This window comes from Mobula birostris, chromosome 3, assembly GCF_030028105.1.
Source record: "Mobula birostris isolate sMobBir1 chromosome 3, sMobBir1.hap1, whole genome shotgun sequence".
Classification (NCBI taxonomy): Eukaryota; Metazoa; Chordata; class Chondrichthyes; order Myliobatiformes; family Myliobatidae; genus Mobula; species Mobula birostris.
This window is the reverse complement of record NC_092372.1, coordinates 105650611-105675610: the sequence shown is the minus strand read 5'-3', so window position 1 is coordinate 105675610 and position 25000 is coordinate 105650611. Positions and strand designations below refer to the sequence as shown.

The 25000-nt window shown below is 40.7% G+C and overlaps 1 protein-coding gene across 8 annotated transcripts in view; it reads left to right on the top strand.

The window, feature by feature from the left end:
* LOC140195213 (synaptopodin-2-like) overlaps positions 1–25000 on the top strand; it is a 153233-nt gene that overhangs the window by 95032 nt on the left and 33201 nt on the right. For 4 of the 8 annotated variants that reach the window (XM_072253158.1, XM_072253159.1, XM_072253161.1 and 1 more), the window contains 3 exons: positions 13929–14080; positions 16678–17501; positions 18989–21162. In XM_072253158.1, the coding sequence (XP_072109259.1) occupies positions 13929–14080; positions 16678–17501; positions 18989–21162 (3150 nt within the window). The remainder of the gene's footprint in view (positions 1–13928; positions 14081–16677; positions 17502–18988; positions 21163–25000) is intronic. The other 4 variants (XM_072253166.1, XM_072253164.1, XM_072253162.1 and 1 more) reach the window with 4 other exon arrangements.

Sequence of the window (25000 nt, the reverse complement as noted above, 5' to 3'; positions counted from 1 at the left end):
CCCTTCATTCTTGGAATCATCCTTGTGAACCTACTCTGGACTTCTTCCAGTCACAACACATCCTTTCTGAGATATAGGGCCCAAAACTGTTGACAATACTCTTAAGTACAGCCTGACTAGTGTCTTATAAAGGCTCAGCATTATCTCCTTGCTTTTATATTCTATTCCCCTTGAAGTAAATGCCAACATTGCATTTGCCTTCTTCACCACAAACTCAACCTGTAAATTAACCTTCTGGAAGTCTTGCACAAGGATGCCTAAGTCTGTCTGCACCTCTGCTGTTTCAGCTTTCTTCCCATTTAGATAATAGTTCACACTGTTGTTCCTTTTACCAAAATGTATAATCATACATTTCCCAGCAGTATTCTATCTGACACTCTTTTCCCTATTCTTCCAATTTGTCTAAGTCCTGCTGCAATCACATTACCTAACCCTCCACCTATCTTTGTTTCATCCACAAACTTTGCCACAAAGCCTTCAATTCCAAATCATTGACAAACAATGTGAAAAGCAGCGGTCCACTGAGGAACACCATAGTCACCGGCAGCCAATCAGAAAAGACCCCTTTTATTCCCACTCGCTGTCTCCTGCCTGTCAGCCATTCTGCTATCCATGCCAATATATTTCTTGTAACACCATAGGATTTTATCTTGTTAAACAGCCTCATGTGTGGCACCTTATCAAACACCTTCTGAAAATCCAAGTAAATGACATCCACTGCCTCTCCTTTGTCCACCCTGCTTGTTACTTCCTCGAAGAACTCTAACAGATTTGTCAGGCAAGATTTCCCTTGACAGAAACCATTCTGACTTTGATTTATCATATGTCTCCAGGTACCTCAAAGCCTCATCCTTAATAATAGACTCCAACACTTTCCCAACCACTGAGGTTAGGCTAACTGTCCTACAATTTCCTTTCTTTTGCCTTCCTCCCTTCTTAAAGAGCGGAGTGACATTTGCAATCTTCCAGTCCTTTGGGACCATGCCAGAATCAAGTGATTCTTGAAAGATCATGATCAATATATGCACTATCTCTTCAGCAACCTCTCTCAGGACTCTGGGATGGAGTTCTTCTGGTTCAGGTGACTTATCCACCTTCAGACCTTTGAGTTTGCCTGGCACATTTTCCTTTGTAATAGCAATGGCACTCACTCCTGCTCCCTGACACTCATGGACCTCTGGCATACTGCTAGTGTCTTCCATAGTGAAGACAGATACAAAGCACCCATTAAGTTCATCTGTCATTTCTTTGCCCCCATTACTAACTCACCAGCATCATTTCCCAGTGGTCTAATATCAACTCTCTCATCCCTCTTACTCTCTATGTAACTGAACAAAACTTTTGGTATCCTGCTTTATCTTATTGGCTAGTTTGCCCTTATATTTCATCTTTTCCCTTCTTATAATGTTGTTAGTTGCCTTTTATTGGATTTTAAAAACTTCCCAATCATCCATCTTCCCACTCACTTTTGATACCTTAATGGCCCTTTCCTTGGCTTTTATGCAGTCCTTAACTTACCTTGTCAGCTACGGTTGCCTACCCCTATCATTTGAAAACTTCTTCCTCTGTGGGACATATCTATCCTATGCTTTGTGAACTATTCCCAAAAATTTCAGCCACCTCTGCTCTGCTGTCATACACGCCAGTATCCCCCTCCAATCCACCCAGGCAAGCTCCTCTCTCATGCCTCTGTAATTCCCTTTATTCCATTGCGATACTGATAAATGGAGGTATGCTTCTCCCTCTCAAATTGCAATATGAATTCAATCATGTTATGATCACTGTCTCCTAAGGGTTCCTTCACATTAAGCTCCCGAATAAAATCTGGGTTATTACACAACACCCAATTGAAGATGGCCTTTCTCTGAGTAGGCTCAAGCACAAGTTGCTCTAAAAAAGACATCTCGTAGGCATTCAACAAATGACCTCTCTTGTGATCTGACACCAAACTTGATTTTCACAATCCCGTTGCATATTGAAGTCCCCAATTACAATTGTGTCATTACCCTTATTACATGCCTTTTCCAGCTCCCTTTGCAATCTTAACCCCACATCTTGGCCTCTTTTTGGAGGTCTATATATGATTCTCATAATGGTTTTTTTACCCTTGCAATTTCTTAACTCTACCCACAAAAATTCAACATTCTCTGACCCTATGTCACCTCTTTCTAAAGACGTAATTCCATCTCTTACCAACAGAGCCACACGATCACCTATGCCTTCCTACCTGTCCTTTCGATACAAAGTATACCCTTTGATACTAAGCTCCTAACTGTGGCCTTCTTTCAGCCACGACTCAGTGATGCCCAAATGTCACACCGACCAATCTCTAATTGTGCCATGAATTTGCCCGCCTTATTCCGAATGCTAGGTGCATTTAAGTATAGCATCTTCAGTCATGCATTCTTCTGCCTTTTGAATTTTGCCTCTGTGATACAACTTAACTCTTTGCTCTGCCTGCATTTATACCCAGTCATTGGCTTGCATTCATGGTACATCCATCATCTACTTGTAAACCTGCCTGCTCATCCTCAGCTCTATCATACTGGTTCCCATCGCCCTGCCATACTAGTTTAAACCACTCCCAACAGCTGTAACAAACTTGCCCACAAGGATATTGGTCCCCCATAGATTGAAGTGAAACCCATCCCTTTTGTACAGATCCCACCTGCCCCAGAAGAGGTCCCAATTATCTAGTAATCAGAATCCCTGCCCCCTGCTCCGATTCTTCAGCCATGCATTTATCTGCCACCTCATTCTTTTCCTATCCTCATTGTCACAAGGCACAAGCAGCAATCTCGAGATTACTACCTTTTGAGGTCCTGCTTCGCAGCTTCCTTCCTAACTCCCTATATTCTTTTTTCAGGACCTCCTCCCTTTTCTATCTATGTTGTTGGTACCAATATGTATCACGAGTTCTGACTGCTCACTCTCCCTTTTCAAGATATTGTGGACGTATTCAGAAACATCTTAAACCCTGGCACCTGGGAAGCAAACTACCACTTGTGTTTTCTTTTTTGCATCCACAGAATAGCCTATGTTCCCCCAAACTAGAGAATCCCCTATTACTGCTACCATCCTCTTTAGTTCCCTACTCTTCTGAGCCAGACACAGTGCTAGAGGCATGGCCACTGTTGCTTCGCCCCAGGTAGGTCATCTCTACCTCCCCCCCACCCAACAGTACTCAAAATGGAGTACTTATTGTTGAGGGGTTGGCCATAGGGGATGCTCTCCATTATCTGACATTCTCCCTTCCCTCACCTGACTATCACCCATTTATCTATCTCCTGGAGCTTTGGGGTGACTACCTCCCTGTAGCTCCTGTCTATCACCTCTTCACTTTCCCTAACAAGCTGAAGGTCATCAAGCTGCAGCTCCAGTTTTCTAACAGCATCTCTACAGAGCTGCGTTGATGCACCTGGCTCAGATGTGGCCATCGAGGAGAGTGGGAGTCTCCCAAAAATCCCACATCTGACACTCAGAAAAGAACACTGGCTCTGTAGATATACCCCTGTTCTCTCAAGATTTATGCAAGAAATAAGGAATGAACTTGCCTATTTACCTTGGCCTGTTCTTGCCAAAGCCCTGTTAAGTCAAAGCCTTGCTGCTCTGCCTCAGACAGCTTCGACAGCCCCAATAGGCAGTACCTCTCTTTTATGGATACTGGGTTTCCCGTCAAAAATATTTGTCAGTCCTTTGCGTGAGTACTCCTGTTGCATCTGCGCTGTACTCCAATCAATGACCCCCATCGAGAAAGACACCAGGAAATGCCAGAAATTCAAGGAAGTTCGGAGATGGAAATGAGGGTTGTCACTACACTAAGGAGAAGATTAAAGGTCTAAAAATAGATAGGTCACCTAGACCGGATGGACTACACCCCGGGGTGCTGAAAGAGATAGTTGAACAGATTGGGGAGGTACAGTATAAATGGTCTTTCAAGAATCACTAAATTCTGGAATGGTTCTGGAGAGTCTTAAAATTGGCAATGTTACTCCACTCTTCAAGAAGGGAGGGCAGGCAAAAGATGGGAAATTATAGGATAGTCTTCGGGCCTTTGTCTCGGCCCAAAACGTTGACTGTACCTCTTCCTATAGATGCTACCTGGCCTGCTGTGTTTTACCAGCATTTTGTATGTATTAGTTGAATTTCCAACATCTGCAGATTTTCTCGTGTTTGCGAAATGATAGGATAGTTAGCCTGATTTCAATGTTAAGATGTTGGAGTCCATTACTAAGGATGAGACTTCAGGGTTCTTGGAGGCGCACGATAAAATAGGCCAAAGTCAACATGGTTTCCTTCAGGGGAAATCATGCCTGACAAATCAGTTGCAATTTTTTGAGGAAATAACAGGGAGTCATTTCAGAAATTGGAGGTGCACAAAGACTTGCGTATCCTAGTGCTGGATTCCCTAACAGTTAACTTGCAGATTGAGCCTGTGGTAAGGAAAGCAAATGCAATGTTAGCATTCATTTTGAGGGGACTGGAATATAACAGTAAGGATATAATGCTGGGGCTTTAGAAGGTGTTGGTGAAACTACTCTTGGAGTATTGTGACCAGTTCTGAGTCCCATTTCTCAAAGAGGATATGTTGACGTTGGAGAGGGTCCAAAGGAGGTTTACAGGAATGATCCTGGAATGAAAGAGTTAATGAATGAGGGGTGTTTGGTGGCTCTGGGCCTGTACTTGCTAGAGTTTAAAATAATGAGGATCTCATTGAAACCTATGAATATTAACAATGGGAAAGTCTGCTGTTGCTGGAAATCCAAAGCAACACATACAAAATGCTGGAGGAACTCAGCAAGGTCAGGTGGCATCTACGGAAATGAATTAACATTCAGTGTTTTGGGCCAATACCTTTCTTCCAGACTTAAAAGGAAAGGGGGATGATGCCAGAATAACAGGGGTGGTGGGGGCGGGGGAAGGAGGCTAGCTGGAAGATGATAGAGAAGCTGGATGGGTGGGAAAGATAAAGGGCTGGAGAAGAAGGAATCTGATAGGAAAGGGTAGTGGAAAAGGGGAAGGAGAAGAGGGTGGGGGGGGGAGAGTGATAGGCAGATGAGTAGAGGTAAATGGCTAGAGTGGGGAATAGATGAGATGGCAGGAGGAAGGAATTTTTTTTACCGGAAGGAGAAATCTATATTTATGCTACGAGGTTGGAGGCTAACTAGACGCTACACAAGGTGTTGCTCCTCCACCTGAGGGCGGCCTCATCTTAACACAAGACGAGACCATGGACCGACATGTCAAAGTGGGAATGGAAAGTGGAATTAAAATGTTTGGCTACCAGGAAGTTCCGCTTTCGGTGCAAGGAGCAGAGGTGCTCAATGAAGTGGTCCTCCAATTTACGATGGGTTTCACCAGTGTGGAGGAGGCCACATTGGGAGCACTAGACGCGATAGACATTACCAGCAAATTGGCAGGTGGAGTGTTGCCTCTTCTGGAGGGACTGCTTGAGGCCCTGATTACAGGTGAGGGAGGAGGTGTATAGGCAGGTGTAGCACTTACCCTGCTTGCAGTGATAAACGCTGGGAGGATATTAATGGGGAGGGGCAAATGGACAAGGGAATTGCAGAGGTAAAGATCCCTGTGGAAAGAGTGGGGGGGAGGTAAAGATATGTTTAGTGGTATAATCTCTTTGGAGATGGTGGAAGTTGTGGAGAATGATGTGTTGGATGCAGGGGCAGATGGGGTGGTACGTAAGGACAAGAGGAACCTATCAGTATTATGGTGCAGGAAGATGGGGTGAGCATATTCTATGAATATTAAAAGGTCTTGATGGAGTGGGCATAGAGAAGACATTTCCAGTAGTGGGAGAGTCTAAGACCAGAAGGTACAGCCTCAGAACAAAGATGAGGAGAAATTTCTTTAGCTAGAGTGTGGTGAATCTATGGTATTTATTGTCACAGATAGCTGTTGAGGTTAAGTTATTGAGTACGTTTAACATGGAGGCTGATAGGTTCTTGATTTGTAAGGATATCAAAGGTTACACCCTTAATAATCAAGAAAGTAAGAGAATGGTGTTGATTGCAAAAATAAATCAGCCATGATCCAATGGCAAAACAGACTCAATGGGCCAAATGGCTTTATTCTGCTCTTATGTCTATGTCTTATGTCCTATGATTTTTGCACGCAGTTCACTGAAAAACCCACAGAGAGGTTCAGCTAGTTATTAAGAAGGCGAGTGTTAGGTTGCTTTTATTACAATAGCAATGGTGTCTTACTGAGATTATACAGGGGCTTGATGATCTAGAGGATTGTACAGTTTCACAGGGGGTAGAGAGATCTGGCATAAAGTTGCATAAATCACTAGATTAGTGCAACTGCCTATCAGCTTGTGCTTTCATGTGTGAACCTGATCTTGTGTGCTGTCCTTGTGGAGTTTGCATATGCTCTCTATGACCCTGTGTGCTTCCCCTAGTGCCCCTTGACCTTCTGTATTCTAAAGGCGTGCTGTTAATTTAATTGGTTACTCCAGGTAAGTGGTGAAAGAATCTAAATCAAGTTGATAGGTATGCAAACAACAGGAATTCTGCAGGTGCTGGAAATTCAAGCAACACACATCAAAGTTGCTGGTGAACACAGCAGGCCAGGCAGCATCTCTAGGAAGAGGTGCAGTCGACGTTTCAGGCCGAGATCCTTCGTCAGGACTAACTGAAGGAAGAGTGAGTAAGGGATTTGAAAGTTGGAGGGGGAGGGGGAGATCCAAAATGATAGGAGAAGACAGGAGGGGGAGGGATAGAGCCAAGAGCTGGACAGGTGATAGGCAAAAGAGATACGAGAGGATCATGGGACAGGAGGGTCCGGGAAGAAAGACGGGGGGGGGAACGCAGAGGATGGGCAAGGGGTATATTCAGAGGGACAGAGGGAGAAAAAGGAGAGTGAGAGAAAGAATGTGTGTATAAAAATAAGTAACAAATGGGGTACGAGGGGGAGGTGGGGCATTAGCGGAAGTTAGAGAAGCCGATGTTCATGCCATCAGGTTGGAGGCTACCCAGATGGAATATAAGGTGTTGTTCCTCCAACCTGAGTGTGGCTTCATCTTTACAGTAGAGGAGGCCGTGGATAGACATGTCAGAATGGGAATGGGATGCAAGATGATAGGTATGCAAGATGGGAGAGGTTACAAGGAAATAAGGAACTGGACACATTGGACTTTTTTAGCTGGGAACTGGAATGATCTCTAGACTGAGTGCCTTTTCTGTTCATAATATGTAAACAGAGGTTTAGGATGATTAAGGCCATGGAAAGATGAATATAAATACAGGATTTTGATCATTTCCAAGAGGAGATGTGGATTCCTTAATATTCCTTCAAATTCCAACATCCTCTTTTCATTTATTATTTGCCCAACTCCTCCCTTATCTGCATAAATCCTACCTTACCATCTGATCACAAGTTTTGAATGTGTCCACAGCTAGCTTTCCAGTAAACACAGCCCACTAAAACTTGCATTGAGAAACTCATCATCAAAACAGCTACTGTTACCTTATTATCACACCTGCCTAACTCCCATTTGATTGCACCAGAATTTCCAAATAATTGTCAAAATATATAGTAGGAGTTTTAATGTGAAAAAAATAACAATTTGCAGATAAAATAAATCTGAGTTTTTGTTGGGAGTTAAAAAGAAGTGGTGAAATATTTGGTCATAAGATGGATTTTTAAATAGGCTTCTGTTGGCAGAGAACAGTAAGTTTATATAATAGAGGAGAACATGAAAAGGACAGTGAGAACTATATATACACACAAATAAATTAAAAACTTAAATTAACTAAGTAGTGCAAAAAAGTAGTGAGGTAGTGTTCATGGGTTGAATGTCCATTCAGAAATCTGATGACGGGGGAAAGAAGCTGTTCCTGAATCATTGAGTATCTCCCCCCTGATGGTAGCAACAAGAAGAGGGCATGTCCTGGGTGATGGGGTCCTTAATGATGGATGCTGCCTTTTGAGGCATCACTCCTTGATGTCGTAGAAGCCGGGGAGGCTAGTTGAGTTCATAACTTTCTGCAGTTTATTTCAACCCCACCCATACCATGAGTTCATAACTTTCTGCAGTTTATTTCAACCCCCCTCCCCCCATACCATGAGTTCATAATTTTCTGCAGTTTATTTCAACCCCCCTCCCCCCATACCATGAGTTCATAATTTTCTGCAGTTTATTTCAACCCCCCTCCCCCCATACCAGATGGTGATGCAAACAGTTAGGATGCTCTCCACGGTACATCTGTAGAAATTTGCAAGTGTCTTTGGTGATGTACCAAATCAACTCAAACTCCTTGTAAAATATAGCCGCTGTTGTGCCTTTTTTGTAACTGCATCGATATATAGATCCTTAGAAATGTTGATACCCAGGAACTTGAAGCTGCTCAGCCTTTCCAGTTCTGATCCCTCAATGAGGACTGGTGTGTGTTCCCTTGTCTTACCCTTTCTGAAATACACAATCAGTTCTTTGGTCTCTCTGAGGTTGACTGCAAGGTTGCTGCTGCGACGCTACTCAACTAGCTGGTATATCTCATTCCTGTGTGCCCTCTCATCACCATCAGAAACTCTGCCAACAATAGATGTGTCATTAACAAATTTATAGATGGTGTTTGAGCTGTGCCTAGCCTCAGAATTCTGGGTGTAAAGAGGTTAGAGCAGCGGGCTGAGCACACATCCTTGAGGTGTGCCAGTGTTGATTATCAGTGAGATGGAGATGTTATTTCTGATCTGCACAGACTATGGTCTTCAATGAGGAAGTTGAGGATCTAGTTGCAGAGGTCCAGGTTTTGGAGGATTTCCTGTAGGAGTGATTGTGTTGGAAACACTGAGCTCAGGCAATAAACAGCAGCCTGACATAAGTGTTAGTAGTATCGCCCAGATGATTCAAGGCCACATGAGGAGCCAGTGAGATGGCATGTAGACCTATTGTGCCACTAGGAAAATTGCAGAGGTTCAGGTCCTTGCTGAAGCAGGAGTTGATTCCAGACATAACCAACCTCTCGAAGCAGTTCATCCCTGTAGGTGTGAGTGTTACTGGATGATAGTTGTTAAGGCAGTTCACGCTGCTCTTCTTGGGCACTGGTATAATCCTTGCAAATCCTATAGAATATAAGTCCCCAGATAAAAAAGTTTGTCAAAAAGCCAAAGAAGAATGGTTAAAGCTGGAATGTGAGCAAATAGAAAGAATCCCTATTACTGATCCAAAAAGGTTACATCAACAAATCAAGAATATCACTGGTTCTTCAGCTCCTCTGTTCTTCAGGTGGATGTTTGAAAGCAAAGGACGGTACCATTATCATGGAAAAAGATGGGATTATGAACAGATGGACTGAGTATATTCAGGAATTGTTTGAAGACGATTGAGGTGAAAAACCAGAAATTAAGAAAAACATTGAAGGTATTTTAAAATCTGAAGTTCGTAATGCAATAAATAAGATGAAGAAAGGAAAGGCAGCAGGTCCTGATGAATTAGTAATAGAACAAATTATCACCCTTGAAGATTATGGAATTGAAATACTTACTGATTTAATCAATGACATTTATGAGACTGGAATAATACCAGAAGAGATGAAAAAATCAGTATTTATCACTCTTCCTAAGAAACCTGGAGCAATAGAATGTGAATTACACAGGACCATAAGTTTAATGAGTCATATCACCAAGATACTTCTAAGAATTTTGATGACAAGAGCTAAAAGTAAGATACAAGCTGAAATAGCAATGAAGATGTCTTTGGTTTGCACAGGAATGGGAATGGGAAATGATGGCAGAAGATAATGGATAGGAAAAGGTTCCAGCAAAAGTGGATGAGGTATTGCTTCGGAAGCATTTACATTTTGTGATTAAATATTTTAAATTCATTTTGCTGGGGAAAATGGGGTGGGTTTTGGTAACATGGAAATGAGAGATGGATAGGAATCTAAGCAACAGAGGATGGAGCAGTACACTACCAGGATCATATTATCACACCTGCTGTATGGAAGGTCAAAATAAGAAAAATATGAATACACTTGTGAAACAAAAATAGGCTGGATGCAATATAGAATTTCACATTGCCTTTCCTTGCCCCCTCCTTGCTTTCATATGAAGATGGCTGGTGCCAAATTAGAGCTGATGATTTTGTGATTGTTATCCTCGTTATGAATGGAGAAAACTTGTAAGACCACAAGACATAGGAACAGAATTAGGCCACTTGGCCCATTGAATCTGCTCCGCCATTCCATCACAGTGGATTTATTATCCCTGTCAGCCCATTTCCGCTGCCTTCTCCCCATAACCTTTGACGTCCTGACTAAGTGAGGACCTATCGACCACCACTTGAAATACAGGTTTCCCCCGCTATCTGAAGGTTGAGCTTTCCTATGAAACCGTTCGTAATCCGAAATGGTGTAAAGCAAAGAAGCAATTACCATTAGTTTATACGGGAAAAATTTTTGAGTGTTCCCAGACCCAAAAAATAACCTACCAAATCATACCAAATAGCACATAAAACCTAAAATAACACTAACATATAGTAAAATCCAGGGGCCGTGGCCGGGTGGTCGGTGACTTGGCCAGTTCCCCCACTGGACTTAGTCTGGTGAGGAGGGTGTGAGGACACCCAGCAGGACTGAAAAGCAAGACCAGACAAAGGGCAGATGAGCTCCTTGTGAGCCAACGGCCATCTTCCGTGGAAGAGATTAAGGCCTCACCATGTATCTACGAATCGTATGCTATGCACCTAGTTACAAGAGACATGATGAGCTTGGGTGCTGCACCGTGAACCTGGACCTGCCCAAGGCCTCTGCCTAAGGAAGGGCCGAGCTCAAAGAAGCGGCCGCGGCTGGAAGCTAACATGGCCTCGGGCTCGAGTTCGGCGGGGTGGTGCCAAGGCAGCCAGCGAGAACAAGCTGGAGGAGAGGCTGCACTCGGTGCAAGGATCGAAGAAGATGGAGGTGCATAGCCGCCAACCCCAGATTTGGGATGGCACCCACTGACTGATAGTAAAAGCAGGAATGATATGATAAATACACAACCTATATAAAGTACAAATAACGTATGTACAGTGTAGTTTCACTTAACAGAATCGGAAAGATTTAGCCAAAACCGATTTGTAGAAAAAAATTGGCACGTACACGCATGTGCACACATCCGCCCGCATGAGGCTTCACGGTCATGGTAGTCTTTCTAGGGTAAACACAAGTTTAAAGTGGGTGTCTTTTTTCGTAAAAGTGAAAATCCTCTTTCGGTTAGCAAAAGCAGGTACTAATGTAGGCCTTTCGTAAAAGCGAAGTGGCGTAAAGCGAACGTTCATAAAGTGAGGGGAACCTGTATACCCAGTGACTTGACCTCAGCAGACATCTGTGGCAATGAATTCCACAGATTCACCACCCTCTGGCTAAAGAAATTCATCCTCATCTCTGTTCTTACTGGTTGTCCCTCTATTCTGAGACGTTGCCCGCTGGTCCTAGACTCACCCACTGTAGGAAACATCTTCTCCACATCCACTCTGCCTAGGCCTTTCAATATTAGATAGGTTTCAATGAGATTCCTCACCCTCCTCATCCTTCTAACAACTCTATCAAGTGCAGGCCCATGGCCATCAAACACTCCTCATACATTAACCCTTTCATTCACAGAATCATTTTCGTGAACCTCCTCTGGATTTTCTCCAAGGACAGCACCTTTTTTTCTTTGATAAGGGGCCCAAAACTGCTCACAAGACTCCAAGTGCATTCTGACCAATGCCCTTTAAAGCCTCAGCATCACATCCTTGCTCTTGTACTCTAGTCCTCCCAAAATGAGTGCTAACATTGCACTTGCTTTCCTAACCACTGACTCAACCTGCAGTTAACCTTTAAGGAATCCTGCTCAAGGACTCTCAAGTCCCTTTGTACCTCTGATTTTTTAAAATTTTCTCCCTGTTTGGAAAATAGTCTTCACTTTTATTCCTTCTATCAAAGTGCATGACCATGCATTTCCCTGCACTATATTCCGTCTGCCACTTCTTTTTCCGTTCTTCCAATCTGCCCAAGCCCTTCTGCGGATCCTCTGCTTCCTCAACAGAATCAGAATCAGGTTTAATATTACTGGCATGTTTTGTGAAATTTGTTAACTTTGCAGTGGTACAGTGCAATACATGATGATAATATAGGGAAAAAGACTGTGAGTTCAGTAAGTATATGAAAAGGTTAAATTAAACAAGTAATGCAAAAACAGAAATAAAAAAAAGTAGTGAGGTAGTGTGCATGGTTTCAATGTCCATTCAGAAATTGGATGGCAGAGGGGAAGTTTTACTGAGTCGCTGAGTGTGCCTCCAGGCTTCAGTACCTTCTTCCTGATGGTAATAGTGAGAAAAGGGCATGTCCTGGGTGCTGGGGGTTCTTAATGATGGGCACCACCTTTTTGAGGCAACGCTCCTCAAAGATGTCTAGAATACCACGGAAGCTACTACGTATGATGGAGCTGACAAATTTTCACTTGATTTCACTTTGTAAGAGCATACAAGCCCAGACACAGTTGCATGCTTCCTTGGTTCAGGTTTAGTCTGGAATTGCCACTTTGCTTGTGTGATGCCTTTCTGGAGATCTCTCCTGGAACCCTTCTACCTTACTTGTCACCAGGCCTGAATGATTCTGATCTGGCTCTTAGCAGATTGTGGATCTCCTAGTTCATCCACGCCTTCTGGTTGGAGAAGACTCTGAATGACAATATATTAATAAAATGCGAATGCCAAGGAAAGATAAACTAATTGTGCAAAAAAAGTGGCGAATATAGCAATAGCATCATTAAAGACTTTCTAAAGTAATTAGCTATCATGTATGAGAAACCATGGTTCTTCAATAACCTTTAATACTTTGATATAATTCCTGTAATTCTGATCTCACAATAAACTCTCAGAATCAACATCTGTGATGAAGAAATGATAATTAGATCGATTTTTGGGGTTTGTCATCATCTACTAAAGTTACTATGAAGTTGAGAAGTCAGAAGAGCTCCTGTGGAAATTTCAGCTGTATGATCATAGAAACAGAGAAACATAGAAAATAGGTGCAGGAGTAGGCCATTCGGCCCTTCGAGCCTGCACCGCCATTTATTATGATCATGGCTGATCATTCAACTCAGAACCCCGACCCAGCCTTCCCTCCATACCCCCTGATCCCCGTAGCCACAAGGGCCATATCTAACTCATGTACTTTCTTTTCTGATGTCAAATTATAAGTAACAAAGTTAAGCAAATGCTGCATATTTTCCATGTGACTGATGGGAACCTAAGAAATGAGTATATTATTTAATGTGCTGTGACATTCTAAGGCCTAGAAAGTGCATTCTGACCATCTCTTAAAAATGATGGAACTAGTTTTCTTTCTTTTTCTTTCTTTCTCTTTCTTTTTCCCTCTCCCCTTTCAGTAATTCTTCTTTCTTGTTGGTCCTTGTGCTTCTGATATTGTTCATTACTATACAAAGAAGGCATTGTTTCCATATTAAGTGACTGTAGTTTCTGACTTTGGGCAAAATCAGATGATGGATGTCTGTGAAAACAGAACCTGCTTGTTATCTTGGGTGCCCTGCAGAAAAAAACTATGCTAACAGAAGACTAGAGGTGAATGGGATGAACAGATACCAGTGTTTGATGGCTGGTTTCGAGATGATAGTTGAAAGGCCTGTGTCAATGCTGTATTACTTTAGGACTCTCGTATGATTATACCTGTGATTTGAGCACAGAGTTTGGGGCAGTGCCAAATTACATGGTATCCTATAAAGTGATAATCCTTAAAATCTATGACTTACTGTGAGTCATTAAAACAAATTTATTATACAAATGACATTTAAAAAATTAATTAAGTTTGACTGCAACTGTGAAGAGTTATCTTTAATGGGTATTCAGAGCTTTGATTCCAAGATGACATTAACATGGAAGGTTTTCCAATTAGATTTAGCTTTGTGTGTATCTGTCCTGCCTCCAGGTGCGGAAAAAGAGCAAAGCCTGCAAAGCTGGATTGTGTGAAGGAGATGAACTCATTTCAATCAACAGTAGGCCTTGTTCAGAATTAACCCATTCAGAGGTCATGCAGCTGATTGATGGGTCCAGTGATACCCTGCAAATACTCATTAAAAGGTAGAGTTACTTTTTTATATAAATGAATGCATCTTGTTAGCATTTTATTATTCATATTTTGCAGTACCAGGACAAGACTTTAAATTACAGCAAACAGCAAACAGAACATGGTGTTAGTAACCTAACTGGCCCATGAGCAAAGCACTGGTTGGATTAGATTTGAATGTCATTAACATCATTATGCACTTTCCTTAAGGAAAGTATCCATGCTTTACCCTTCAATCTAACATTGAAAAGGTTATTTATAGACTCACAGAGTCATAGAACACAGAAGAGCTCTGTTGGCCCACTGATCTCACACTGGACAAACACCCATTTACACTAATCTCATATTCTCTTTTTTTTACAAACTCTTCTAAATAACAGGCAAAAGATGGAGATAAAATCTATGTTCCCAAACAGAAGCATAGGAATATAATGTATCTCAATCTATGAATCACTTTTTGCAGGATTATGTCAACTTCTCACTATATATCTAGGCCACTAGGTGGAGAACCAAGTTGATCCTAAACATTCCATTCCTGGACGGGGAAGAAATAGCATCATTCAGCTTATCTGGCTCAGATTACACTTCTTGGCAGCCTTTTATAAGGTTGCATTTACAGTGGTGAAATAATTTGTGGGGAAGATCATTCTACCTTCTTGGCTCGAGACAGCCACATGGCAGTTTGTGAGCCATGACGTACATCTAACAAGGAGGCTGAGCAAAATGGATACATCCATATTGCAATTTTGAGATGTGCTTGTAGAGATAAAAGTTGTCAATATTGGGAGAGCTCTCATTGCTGTAGAAATACTGAATTAAATATTTCAGGGTGTATTTGAAGTTCTGCTTGTGCTACCTCCATAAAATTAGTTTATTGGCATATTGGAGGCTAATGCAGAACATAGTTCCTATTTATGTGGCATGTAGAGTGTTGTGACTGATCGAAGTCACCGAAGAAACACTGAAGCTGGTGAGATAGAAGTCTTTATTCAGCACAACTAATAGGCATAATTCTGGAGACATTCTTGGTAGAGGCTCCCAAACTCAAAAATTACATCACATTCTTATACCCTTAAGATCAAAGGCAATAGCAAGTGGTTCAATACAATTTCTATAGTTGCAATGACATTCAGTATTCTGGGTTGACAAATGATTCATTGAGATATGTAGTGGAAGCGCGTTGTAACTAATAAGACACCTCTGAAGGTCCGAACACCTTTGGGAGAAACTAATTAACACAAATATTCTATAACCTCTTGATGACAGAGAGCCACAGACACCCAAAATCAATGTTGTCAGGACTGCTCTGACTACACAAAGACTGTTGATTGCCTATACCTGTGACCATGTTTGAAATGCTAAGTGACAACATCCATCTGGTCTGCTAGTTTCCACGCGATTCACAATGATGCTAATATCCAGCCATGTTGCCTGGTGTGATACAAGCCAATTAAGACAGACCCATTGTCTTAACGTTTAGGTCTTCAATATGCAAACTCTTGGTCTGTGAAGCAGCCTGTACTTTTAACTGTAAGTTGCAAGCAGCAGTTTGGAAAAAAAACTGAAGGCTAATTGCAAGCTTCCTGAACTTATTTATATTTACAATAAGAACTGAGGCCTGGTTCTTGTTTAAATTAATTCTGCTATATTCACATAACTCCATAAAGCTCCCCAACAGACAGTAAATAGAAGGCAACAGTGCCTACATGCAATCAAAATATCTACAAAAAATAAATTGCAGTTATACTACTATGTGAGCGATATAGCTTTGACCTTTTGATTTGCAATTTAACTGACTTGTTGATTGCTTTCATTTTCTTTAAAGTTTAATTAACTTCATCTGGGCTGACAAAAATGGCTCTAAATCTGAATGACAATTTCTAGAGCCTTTCATCATTTTGAATGCCTGACTCACTAGTGCTTCATTGCTGCAATTTTAACCCCTAGTTTCTATATTGTCTATGTATATTTAGGTAATTAGATTAGAGTCCTGTTACTTGATAGTTTGTACAGACATCTGCTGATTGGTGCTCTTACTTTCTGTGTCATTGGTCTAAATGCAATCCCTTATGATTACATGATACATTCTCAGCTAAAAACATTATACACGTTGACCATACATTGCTGCGAAGTGTAAAGTTCAACTATGACCTAATTGTGAATTTCCAAAGTGAAGAGAGATTCCAAAACTTTAAAAGTTCAGGTTTGATTTTGGTTTAGTCACAAAGAATTTGAGAATTCACTAATGATGAAAGCAAAGACACAGTAGCTCAAAAATCAGCATGTTTAAACATTCGTATCAAAAAATGACCAGAAATGTTGTCAATGGTCTCATGGTACAGGACATTTCAACTTGCAACTGGGCTGTAAAGATTGTAATTCCTTCTCAGTGTGCATTTTAGAAATTACCGATCGAATTCAAATTGCCACTCCACCCCAAAGTTTATTTCTGATACAATATTTGTTCCATCTATTGCATGTAAAAATAGAAGCAACAAAGGGTAATGATAAACATGAAGCTACTATAGATAATAAATCCTAGAATCTTGGTGAAAGAATAAAGACTTTTATGTTTCTAATTGTTGTGGGGTTTTTATGGAAATCCCTTTAGATCCATCAGTGAGAAAGCTGATCAACCAGAGTACACAGTTAATAAAGAAACAGGAAGTGGAGAAACAGTAGAAACTATACTACAAATCACCAGCAGCCAACCATCATGCAAGCAGGGCCTTCCTTTTGAACTCTACATCTCTGAGTCTCAGGATGAGGCTTATTATGGAGAGACAGAAAGTGACACAGACATTTCAGGGAAGAAAGAAGAAAAAGCGAAGCAGAGTAGCTCGAGATTGTTTTTGAAAGAATGTGACAACTCTGGAGAATTATTGCTGCAAGATACTGGCTATACAGAGCAGAGAGGAACTCAACCATCAGCCATGGTGGAATTCCAGTTGTCCCTTAATCAAGGTAAGCTTGGTGGCCCAGAGACAGCTGCTATCACTGTGAGTGGAGCGGAGAAAATCAAATCTACAACCGTGGATCAAACTGTGCTCCAAAAGAGTATCAAGAGCATTGAATTAGCAGCGTCAGAATCAGATGAAAATGCAGCAGTCCAGCAAGCCTCTGCTACCACAACACTCCAGAGCAAGACTGATAAAAAGGTCAAGCTGGTTGCTAGTGAGCTGCAAGGGGATTCCTATCAGTCCAGGGTGGAGCTGTTTCTGGATTCCTCTGACAGAGAGCATAGTGGAAGAGAGGCCACCACCTCTGAAGTTGGCAGTGGTTGTGCTGACTCCCAGGCTGAAGAGGCATGGTCAAAAACCCATAGCACGCCTCCCTTCATCATTGGAATTTCATCAGAGGGAACAGAGCACGGATCAGAGACGCACTCTGGAAAGGATTTGGCAAGAACCCACAAGCACCGAGCCAGGCAAGCCAGTGAGTACAATTGTCCTAGTAAATTTGTACAAAAGGGAATTTTGTTCTGATAATCATATTTCCCTAATAAGTTCTAAGAAGACGATGTACTATGTGTTCCTTGTGGCATTAAATAGCAACAGATCCAAGCTGCAGACTGATGATGCTTGCAGAACTGAGTTTGACAGACACAAGCAGTTGCAATCTAGGGAGTTATCTGATCCCTTGAAATAGCAAATCTTCGCTCAGTGAAAAGTGAACTCAGATTTTTGTCTGTCTTGTATTCAGGAGGCTAACCTTCGATGCTGTAAGGATATTAAGATTTTTTTAACTTAGTTTCATTTGGGTTAGTTTTAATGATTACTAAGTGATGCTTTCAGTATTTCTTATTGAGTACAAATATAGCCACACTAGCCATAATTTATAATTCAAGGATTCTTATCGCTGATAGGTACTACATATTCACAGTAGTTTCATTTGTAAAAGTTCCAGGACTCACTTGGTAAGTGCATGGGACAGGTTAAAAAGGTAACTGTTTTTGTTGACAGCCTATTAAGGTATTGTATGGCTCCTGTAACGGTTTGCTTAGGAATTTGGAACACTTTCAAGTCATTCTGAATAAGATTTTGTATGATGTTTAGGCTTATGATCTAGAGTTAACTGACCAGTGGTTTATTATGTTTAATTATTTTCCACTTGAGCTTTAGTGCATTAGTTAGGCATTTCTGGATTAGTCTTCTGTTGAGAAGCAAAAGATTATAGGCACTTTAAGTGAATCCACCCATGGTTTAAAGTATTAACAAGTGAAACTAAAAGTAGCCCTTTGAAGTAATTGCCAAGTTTTATAATTTTCTAATTTATTTGTGGTACAATGCGGTTTGTAACGCATTTAAAAATGGGATGATCTCAAATAGCTTCAAGGAGTAAGCAGTAAAAGTATTTTTGATGAAATTCAAACAATGTATAGTACACTTATCTATATGCATAACTATATATATATACTATAAACACAACAAATTCTTTCTTAATTTTACAGATTGACCACCCTTTAAAAGGAAATGTTTTCACGCAGCCATTTTTTATACTTAATACCTATATTTAAAGCATATTATAAATTGATGCAATGTAAGTCTTGCTATAATTTAGGTTTAATGTATATTTCCATGTATTAATATTCCATATTATGCTACCCACTAGAAACAATTAAAATTCAGATTTATATGTATAATTAACAGTATTCTCTGAGGTATTCAAGAGGTACAAACTATTTTTTAGATCTCTGCATGATTATAATTCAAAATCCTTTAAAATGATGATATATGATTTTGCTAAGAAATTAACTTGTACCAGAATATTTACTTTCCTCTTAAGATCCACAGTTACACTGTCCTCACTTTTCTGTAGCTCTAACAGACAAAAAAGAAATTTAAATGGTGGAGTAGTGTTTCTTTATTTCAGGTGTTATTCATAACATAATTTTGAAAACGTGTTTGATTTGTTTCCAACAGAAATTCGTCGAAGTGAAAGCCTGTCAGAAAAACAGGTTAAGGAAGCTAAATCAAAGTGTAAAAGCATTGCCTTGCTCTTGACAGCAACTCCAACTCCCAGCTCCAAGGGGGCGTTAATGTTTAAGAAGCGTCGCCAGAGGGCAAAAAAGTACACTTTGGTCAGCTACGGTACTGGGGAGTTTGATCCAGACGACGATCAAGAGGACTCCATAGAATTCACTTTGGTATCAACCAGTGACTCTGATCTTGATGAAGACTTTTGTGCTGATGTCAACTCAGCACAGGTTGTGACATTCGATTGGGACACAGGTCTCGTGGAAGTTGAGAAGAAGGAGAAGATTGTGGAGGAAATGCAGAGGCTGCCAGAGAGCAAGGGCAAAGGAGCCTTACTGTTTGCCAAGAGAAGGCAGAGGATTGATCAGTACACAGCTGAGCAAGAAGAAATGAGGAGAGCAGGTGCATCTGAAGTTGCCTCTGCTCAATCTGTTAAAGCAGAAAATTATTACCAGCCCACTAAAAGCAGTCTTAACTCATCAATAGCAATTCAAAATCATACCACTGAAAATTATATTGATATAAACAAGTTACATGGAATTGATAATGTTAAAGGAATCAGAGGGAGATCGGAAATGGTTGTCCAGAATTTGAAGGCCCGTGAAGATAACAGAGTCGGGGCGACAAATAGAACAGCTACTCCATTCCCTGGTGTGTCCAACCGAGCTGCAGCTCCTTTCTCTCCCACAATGAAGGTGACAAGCTCCCTGTCAGATGTACCGCCACCACTGGCATACTCTTCGGCATCAGCTGACAACATATATCGCGTGGCTTCTCCTCCTTTGGCTACCAGTGCTCAACCAGCTATATGGTCTCCAACAGGAATTGCAGGCGAGCAAATAGCCTCAAGGGATGAGAGGATCTGTGTGCCTGCCATAAGAACAGGTATTCTACAAGATGCAAGGAAGCGGAACACCACAAAACCAATGTTCACATTTATTGACCGCCCTAAGGTAGCTCCAAATCCAGAACTGGTTTCCATGGTCAAAGGTAAGACAGACAGACGTAGAGGAATAGATCAGCCTGGTGGAGGTTTTGAGTCAGGACCTGAAGAAGATTATCTCAGTTTAGGTGCAGAAGCCTCAAATTTTTTACAGACCCCTACTGTAAAGCAGAAGACACCTCCACCAGTTGCACCAAAGCCATCTGTTAAGAGCCCTCCCTCTGGGGCAACCCCAATGTTATCTCCGTTATCATCTGCAGAAGTAACCCATGTTCAAGCTCCAGTCAAACCTTCTGAAAGTACTAATCATTCGCCAGTAAAGTCACAATCATTTCAACCTGGTAATACATGGCACCAACCCCAAGGTGTTGCTAACCAGTTCACTTCTTCTGCAAGATCCCGATCAGTAACATCAGCGCATTCCCATGCTTCGAAAACACCTCCCACAACTCCCATAGCAAACTCTGCACCAGCTGGTGGTATGGGTCCAGCTTATGAAATGCCAGCTTTGAAAGGTAAAGGAGCACAATTATTTGCAAGAAGGCAGTCTCGAATGGAGAAGTTCATAGTAGATTCATCAACAGTCAAGGCCAGACAAGCACGAGCTTCATCCCCTACCCCTTCTTTGCCAGCATCTTGGAAATATTCATCTAATATAAGAGCACCTCCCCCTTTGGCTTACAATCCTATCCACACTCCATCTTATCCTCCTGGTATTTTGAAAGCACAAGCACAATCTGCATCTTCATCTAAGTTAAATAAAGGTGCTAAAGGTAAACCTGCAAAAAAACCTCTCAATTCTCTGGATGTCATGAAGCACCAGCCATATCAAATTAGTGCATCTTTGTTCACTTTTTCCTCCACTGCTGATGCTATGACACCTCTAACCACCAGCTCACCACCTTCTGTGCAGCCTTTAAAGTCTGATACTGTCCCACTTCAACCAATTAATGCTACTTATCCTGTCTCTAAGAGTGTCTCATCTGTGCCAACAGGACCATCTTTCAACCGAGCTAGTACAGCTTCTGCTGATGAAGAGCATACCCATTCTTCTGGAAGGAATGTCTTTGTGCTTCCCAGTTACACGTCATACACAAAGCAAGAATCTTCAGCTCTCTCAGTTGCTATGGCACCAAGACCCAAGTTTTCGGCAAGGAAAACTGGAGTTACAGCACAGGTGTGGAAACCCCCCACGATAGTTGAGTGATCTGATTGTTGCAAGACAACATTAGTTTTTCTTTGTGGTATTTATATTTTATTTTGCTCTAAGGTAGAACTGAAGCTATTGGCAGTTTAAAGAACTACTACATTCTTTTCTGCCACCTAATAGATAATTTACTAAAACTTGTTTTAATTCCTGCTGTTCTGGGGGCAGTCTAAGCAGTAGGATGCTTAAAATATTCCTTTTTTTTTCTTCTAAACTGAATATAAGTAATCCTAACTCCTTTTGTTGGTAACTATCTTCCTTTCAAGTGAAGAGGTAGAGAGAAAATACCTGTAATTCCAGTCCAGAAATAGAATGCCTTAAAAGCAATGGCGGCATAATGTAAAAGGAGAGATGAGTGACGAAGTGAAGTTTCCACATAATAGGTCTTGGGCAAGTCTATGTACCTAATGAAAAATCTTCAGAGTCAAGTGAAAGAATAAGAAAGGAAGAATGAAATGAAGCATGTGGATCAATTTTGATGAAGAAACTTTTAACTACATGAGTTGATTATTTCTATGGCAATCGGTAGGGAACAAAATGCATTTGGGAAAGTGGACATTTGTTGGTGATAGGATACTGGGACAGTATTGCTGGTCTCCTTTGCATATGCTGGGGTTCCCACTGCAACAACTGAAACTTTCTTGAAAATAACTAAAGAGCTGTTTCAGCCAGTTTCAGGTGTAACTTTTGACAAGGTATTTTTCTTAGTATGCACAATGTGTAAGGATTGAATGAATTCCGCTTAGTACTAATCTGATTAGATCGCTTGTCATATCATGAATGCTTTAGAACATTAGTTCAATTAATGCACCTCACTTTTCTGCTCTAAGATTTCATTTTGGTTTCAATGTGCATTTCCCTATAATCTTTTGTCTTATTTTATCTGTGTTCAGTTCTGCTGTTTTTATAAGTTACAAATTAAAAGGTTATGGTATAATCTAAGTAAATATTAGTGTAAATTGTGAAGCTCGATTAAAAGTCTTTCCTTTATCTTGGCAAAGAAAAACATCATATATTTTGGTTTTAATTCCATAGCAATTTATACATCCAATTACTTATCGAATTTTCTTATCGATGAACAGTACCTATAACCTCATGTCTTGTGACTTTAATTTCTCAGTATTATTTCCTTCTGTCATGTGCTTGTATTCTTCTCTACCTTACTATTAAAATGCCTATTTTGTGTTTATAAGTTCATTTACTTTCAATTCTTTTTTTCTCTTTGCACTCACTGGCAAGCCTTTGGCTTCACGGAAAGAAACACAAACATAAGCAACCACACAACGGGAGGAAGAGATAGCAAATTATGATGACCACTGAGCAGGACTTTATAAATAATCCCAGATGCTGGCATGGAGATTGCAATGGGAATTATAAACTGGCTGCAGCATATCCTTTCGCATTCTCCTGCTGATGAATTGTCAGCACGGCCAACTACTGATATCAGTTGACAGCTGGGTCTTGTCAAAGTCACTCAAAATGAATTCAGTATCTAGTTACAATTGATCTCTGTGTATGGAAAAACAGGAAGCCTTATTAATGCTGTCAAGAGAAATAAATCACATCTCTGTGATCAAAATCTATTCAAAAAGTGATTACAGACCATTATATCTCTCCATTAATTTGAAAAGATTTCTGTAATTAATTGTAGAAGGAACTTTTGATCTGTGATTTAATTTCTATTTACTAATTATTTGAGAGAGCTTTACTTCTAAAGCAGTCCTAGGACAGGAGGGTCCAGAACTAGGGATAGATTTAGCATGATTGGAGGAAAGATTCAAAAGAGATCTTGGGGCAATTTTTTCACGGAAGATAGTGAGTATATGGAACAACCTGCCAGAGGAAGAGTTTGAGGCAGGTATGACACTCAATTAAGAAGCTCCTGGATAAGTACATAGAAGACTGTCCGCAAAAAATTGTGAGAAGATGAGTGGTCACCATGGTTGGCATAAACTGGTTGGATTAAAGAGCCTGTATCTGTGTTGTGTTGCACTGTGACTCTCTGAGTTGTGGTTGCCATGTTGTAGAAAAGATGTGGTTGCAGTGGAGAAAGTGCAGACAGGTTTCACTAGGATGTTGTTTGGGTTGGAAGACCTTAGATATGTGGAGATATTGGATAGGCTGGGTTTGTTTCACTGGAATGACGAGCACTGATAGAGGATGCTGACGTAAAACTACAAGAAGCAAAGAGAGCATAGTTAGTCTTAATCGTTTTCTCATGGTAAGGGTATCAAAAACAAGAAGGCATAGGTTTAAGGCAAGAAGAAAGAGATTTAAAGGAAATCCAGCACAATATCAATGTCACATTTACAACAAATGCATGAAAATAGGTTGGTGTAGATGAGGGGAAAAAAGGTTGGCATGGATGTGGTGGGTTGGGCAGACCATTTCTAAGTTCTACAACTTCATGACTCTATACTGTATCTTATGCAAGTATAATTAAGCTCTATTTCTCTTAATATTATGAACTGGAAAGATTATACTAGCCCTCGGTAAAGATTAAAGATTAGCTGTATTTGTCACATGTACATCAAAACATCAAAACATACAGTGAGAGGTGTTGTTTGCATCAATGATCAACACAGTCTGAGAATTGTGCTGGGGGCAGGCTGCAAGTGTCTCCACACTTCTGGTGCTAACACATCCACAACTCTCTAACTCTAACCCTAACCACGTATCTTTGGAATATGGGAGGAAACCATGGCACCTGGAAGAAACCCACATGGTCACAACTCCTTCAAGACAGCAGCTGCAATTGAACCCTGTTTGGTGATTGCTGGTGCTGATATTCCTCATATGTATCTACAGTATATGTTAGGAACTACCGTTAGCTAACATGAATGCAGAATGTATCAAAATAGCCATTTGGGATTAAAACAGAAAAACTTTCAATCAATTTATTTTTCTTTTCAAAAAAGTAGTCACTGACTTCATTGCGGAATGATGGGGAAATAAACTGTGACTAGGAAAACATTGCTTTTGTGACAAATATTGAACAAGAAATTTTCATTCAAGTAGCTCCTACACACACATCTACAGCAGTACAGCTGTAAAGCATGAAAGTTAAATATTTCACATGTCAAGAGTTTGCATAAAACCAAAAATCTCAATATGATTAGAAAGAACAAGGAATGATATGATGAGTTACTTGAAACAAACAATTACTGCTTATACACTAACTTCCTCCTTCTGTGACTGTATTCATCTTGTATTTTTAACATATTCATTTTTACTCTCCTCATGTTGCAGTGTGACTGTGGTCCATTTTATTTGATATCTGTTTCCTTCTGTAGCACTCCCATACAATCTACCAATGGCTAAGCCAGGAAACCGGGTGCAATTAAATGCTTTTAATGGCAGTGGACTGTTCTGAAATGCAAATCCAATGATGTCATGTGAACTATTTACTGCCAGGATTATTCTAGGACCTGGGAACCCTACTGAGGTCTAAATAGCTTGAGTCACCCAAGCGTACAGAGTGACTTTAATATGGATCTGCGGTATGTTTTCAAAGAGAACTCTTGTGATTTTTTTTTAATGTTCAATTATATAGAAACCAGGAAATGACACAGGACACAAACACTTCAAAATACTGCTTCAGCATACAAGTCGTTGAAGCTCAATTTTAACTTTGTACAATTGTGTACAAAGTGATAACAATTTAAGCATCCCTTTTCATCTCACCTAATGTCAGTTCCTTTCATGTCAATGATGATGAGGAGCAATATAAATCATCCTGTTATTGTCTAATGCAGATTTCATGACCGATCCATAGTGTAAAGCTGCTGTAGAATATAATCATTATAAA